This window comes from Anarrhichthys ocellatus, unplaced genomic scaffold (assembly GCF_004355925.1).
Source record: "Anarrhichthys ocellatus isolate YVR2014 unplaced genomic scaffold, GSC_Weel_1.0 scaffold185, whole genome shotgun sequence".
In the NCBI taxonomy this organism is placed as follows: Eukaryota; Metazoa; Chordata; class Actinopteri; order Perciformes; family Anarhichadidae; genus Anarrhichthys; species Anarrhichthys ocellatus.
Genome location: NW_022280215.1, coordinates 140,109 through 143,971, shown reverse-complemented (window position 1 = coordinate 143,971; position 3,863 = coordinate 140,109). Strand labels below are relative to the sequence as shown.

Sequence of the window (3,863 nt, the reverse complement as noted above, 5' to 3'; positions counted from 1 at the left end):
TTTCTGGACGCCGGCAGCAGAGGAGGAAGGTCTGGGAATACGGCCACCGTTGGCGATCTGCTTGACCCTCGGTTTGTTATGTCTGTTGGAGAAAACAGCTGCTCCGTGGCTTCACTCTCATCCCAGTGATGTGATGAACCACTTCTGATGCAGCTGGTAACACTTCACCTTCTTTTGAGTCTTAAAAATGAGAACGATTATAGTATTTCAATGCAGTTTTCTCCTGTTGCTCTCACGAAACACAGAATATGAGAAATCTAAAGGTCTGAGAAGCCTTGAGTTATATTTACACGACAGTAAGAGTCAAAACATTTTATTGACAAACAGTATAATAAAATAATCGCACACAATTAAAAATAGACAACTTTATTGATTAGTTTGGATTATTGTCTGAAGCCCAGAGCTCCGTAGTTGTGCATGATTTACAGTCCAGTGCTCATTCTAGCAAACATGCAGTATCAAGCATGCCGTCATGTATTCCACCACTTCATCCACCCTCATGGTTGATGGTCTAAAGCAAGCGGAGGCAGCGACACGTCTTTGCATAGATAAAACATCTAAACCACGTCTGACTTGGTGAGATCCATCTTGCGAAACATTACAGGAATATTGTGCTCCGTTACTTTATTTTCTGGAGTGACGAGATTTTTTTTTTTGGTCTTGAAAGTATTTATTTTCCAAAACTCTTCATCTGATAATAAACATACAATAATGCAGTGCGATCATTAGAGATGGAGCAAATCTTCAAGTAATAAAAACGTCCATATTTCATACAAATCCAGTGTCGACATTGGTCAGTGTGCTCGTGTGTCGGTGCTACAGGGTGACAGCAGACGATCTGAAGCTACATTACATCAAGTACAACCCTGCAAATGTGCATCTTTAAGTGAACAGCATTCAGAGACTCATCCGTAGCACCATTACTTGCTTTAGACCAGATTAAATGCTTTTTATATACAGAGAGAGGGAAAACTTTAGTCTGTGCACAAACTGTTACATGTAGCAAGGTCAGCTCCATGAGAGGGTGAAATCAAGAGAGAATAAGTTACATGTGCATATCATACAGTGAGTTTAATCCTGCAGTACGTTATTACAAGTAAGAGACACATCCCCGTTTGTTCCCGTCGTCAACCTTTCTACATTTATTCTGCATTCAAGACGAAAACATTCAGGTTTTACAGAAACCTGACTTCGGGCTCCGTCACGTCGAGGCCAGAGGCCGCTGGAGCTCCAGCTGGGTCTCCAGGGTGACCCTCTCCTGGTGAACCACCTGCAGCCAAACCAAACAAACATACACATGCTTTGATCTCTGCACGCTGAACACGCTGAACACACACGCTTTGATCTCTGCACGCTGAACACGCTGAACACACACGCTTTGATCTTTGCACGCTGAACACGAGACGAACCTCGGGCAGGCATTACGCGGGTTGTTGTGTTAGCCGTGTAACAACACGGACTACCTCTGAAGTGGACCCTTACTGTCGGAGAGAACGAGCAGCAGACTCAACGAACACAACTCAATCAGCCGCTCACACGGAGCGGATTATTGAGAGAATGCAGAAGATGTTCCAGCGCTGACATTTCATGTCTAGAATCTGACCTCGTGACTCAACACAGCAGGGAGTGAGGATGCTCAGGGTTCATCCTAACTTCCCTCCTAGACTCCTCTGTCCTCAAGCACTTTCAAGGCAGACAAGGGTGATCCATGTGCATCGTTAGTCTGAACCCCAAAACCCGCCGGTGGGATGGATTGTTTATTTTAAACAATCGGCAAAAGTCATAGTCAGTTTGTTATCTTTCCGACGGTCCTTAAACACACCAGAAAACAAACTGAGACTCAGCTTTAAATTCTACATGTTCTCATTATAAATGTCTCTAATAAAGCGTTCACTTTAACCAGATTGTGTAAAAACATTAAAGTGTGAGCTCCTCAGAGAAACTATGAAGTCATCATTGATTCATCTGAGACCAACAGTCATGTGACAACAAGGAGGAGACACTTTGAACTTCAGGAAGTGAACACAGAGAGAGGAGAGGCTGGAAGTAGAGGATGTAAATATGTGTTCAATGTATAGCACATAGAGCCTCCATTTTTTTTCCAACATTGGAAACACTTGAAGAAATGTTGGATTTATAGATTCCATTGTTTTTGAATGTTTGTAAAATAAATTATCAAAGAAAATAAACTTGCGTTTTCTTCATTTTCATGATTGATGTCATAACTGTTCTGCACTAACGACATGTTCTACTTCTCTCTGCTTCTAGTCATGATGGTTCTGGTTCTATGGAGATGAAGAACTTTATGTTACAGAGAAAATCAAGACCACAGAGAGAAACATGCAACAGGAGAGAAAACATGCCCCAAACTGCTTCGTGTTCAGAGGGTTAAAAACTGATTCCCAGTGAAGCCATTTGAAAAGAATACATTGATCCCATTAATAAAATCTATGGAGGATTTCTGTCATGTAAAGCACAGTAACAGCTGATACAGCGGTGCACTCCACCAGCAGAGGACATCGTAGTTTATGGTCTCAATCTCTAGTTTCAAGTCTTCTTCAATACAGCATGATGTTCATTTAGTACATTATGGTCCATTTAGAGTCAAACAGACCATAAAGCAGGGGATGCTTTAGGGCGGGGCTACACAGTGATTGACAGGTCTCTACCAGAGACGTATACGGCGTCACTCCTCAGTCCAGATATGGTCACTTCCTGTTCACTGGTTGCAAAAAAAAAAAAAAAAAGACGGAAAAAAATGGCCAAACTTGAGTCCACAAACCAATGAGTGAGATCACCATCACTACGTCCACTGCTTATAGAGTCTGTGGCGTTGAGCCGTTCATCCGAAGCATGTTTTGTCTCGTTTTGTTTTTTCTTTGATATCATTTTTAGTTTTCAGTAAACGTCCTTCAGAGCGATCGATAGTAAATGACCCGGTTTTTGATGCGACGAGCTTTTATTAAGAGTTTTTTCATAACTTCAACTTTATGGGAACAGTCAGGAAGGAGCTGTTCCTTTCCTCACACACCCTGTGGTGGTTAGATGCCTGAGCAGCCCAGGCTCTATTTTAAAGAAGACAGTTGTGAATGCCAATGGCTGGAGTCTATATACAGACACATATGCCTTTCTCTGCAAAATTCCTCGGATGCTTTGAGGAACCAGCAGAATTAGAGCCAATAAACAACGTCCTGGATAACCAAGTAGGTCTGGAACACGACTGACATTAATGTAAAAGATTTTTTTTAAACAGTTTAATTCTTTGGTCTGTGTTGTATTAAAGCTGTAGAAGCGCCGCATGCGAGCGTGAGGGTTTTTCACTACGGATCATCGACGAGGGGAATGACCGGCATGCGGCATGTGTTTCCAAATGTGAGTGCGTGTGCCACAGGCCCAATGCAAACAGCCATTAGTTCAGCTTTGAGTGGCGGCTGAAGGGAGCAGACAGTTGAGCTGGAGGGTTTTTCACCACGTTGGAATGAAGAGGCAGCTTCTGTTGTCGGGCTACAATCACACGACGACGTTTTCGTTTTTTAAAACGCATATCTACGTTTACGCCGAGCGTCCACACTACTCCGGCGTTTCAGAGCCTCTAAAAAGGAGACGTTTGAAAACGCTACTGAAGCCGTTTTAGTTTAGAAACTCCGGAGTTGCGATTTAGTCTAGACGGGCAGAAACGTAGACCTTTGAAAACGATGACTCATGAATCTACGTTCGCTACTTGATTGAGTTTTATGGTGGAGACCCACCAAATCCGCCCAACTAAGAAGTGGACATAGTCATCGTGATGCCACTCATTGGTTTGTGGACGGCTGACGCCATCTTGTTTTTTTGCAACCAGTGAACAGGAAGTGACCATATCT

At 42.9% G+C, this 3,863-nt stretch overlaps 1 protein-coding gene across 1 annotated transcript in view; it reads right to left on the bottom strand.

The window, feature by feature from the left end:
* Window positions 1–1,201: 1,201 nt before the first annotated feature.
* The window catches only part of LOC116400616 (ralBP1-associated Eps domain-containing protein 2-like), a 21,358-nt gene continuing 18,696 nt past the window's right edge, over window positions 1,202–3,863 (bottom strand). Inside the window, exon 4 of the mRNA XM_031878535.1 lies at window positions 1,202–1,270. Coding sequence (XP_031734395.1) covers window positions 1,202–1,270 — 69 coding nt within the window. The remainder of the gene's footprint in view (window positions 1,271–3,863) is intronic.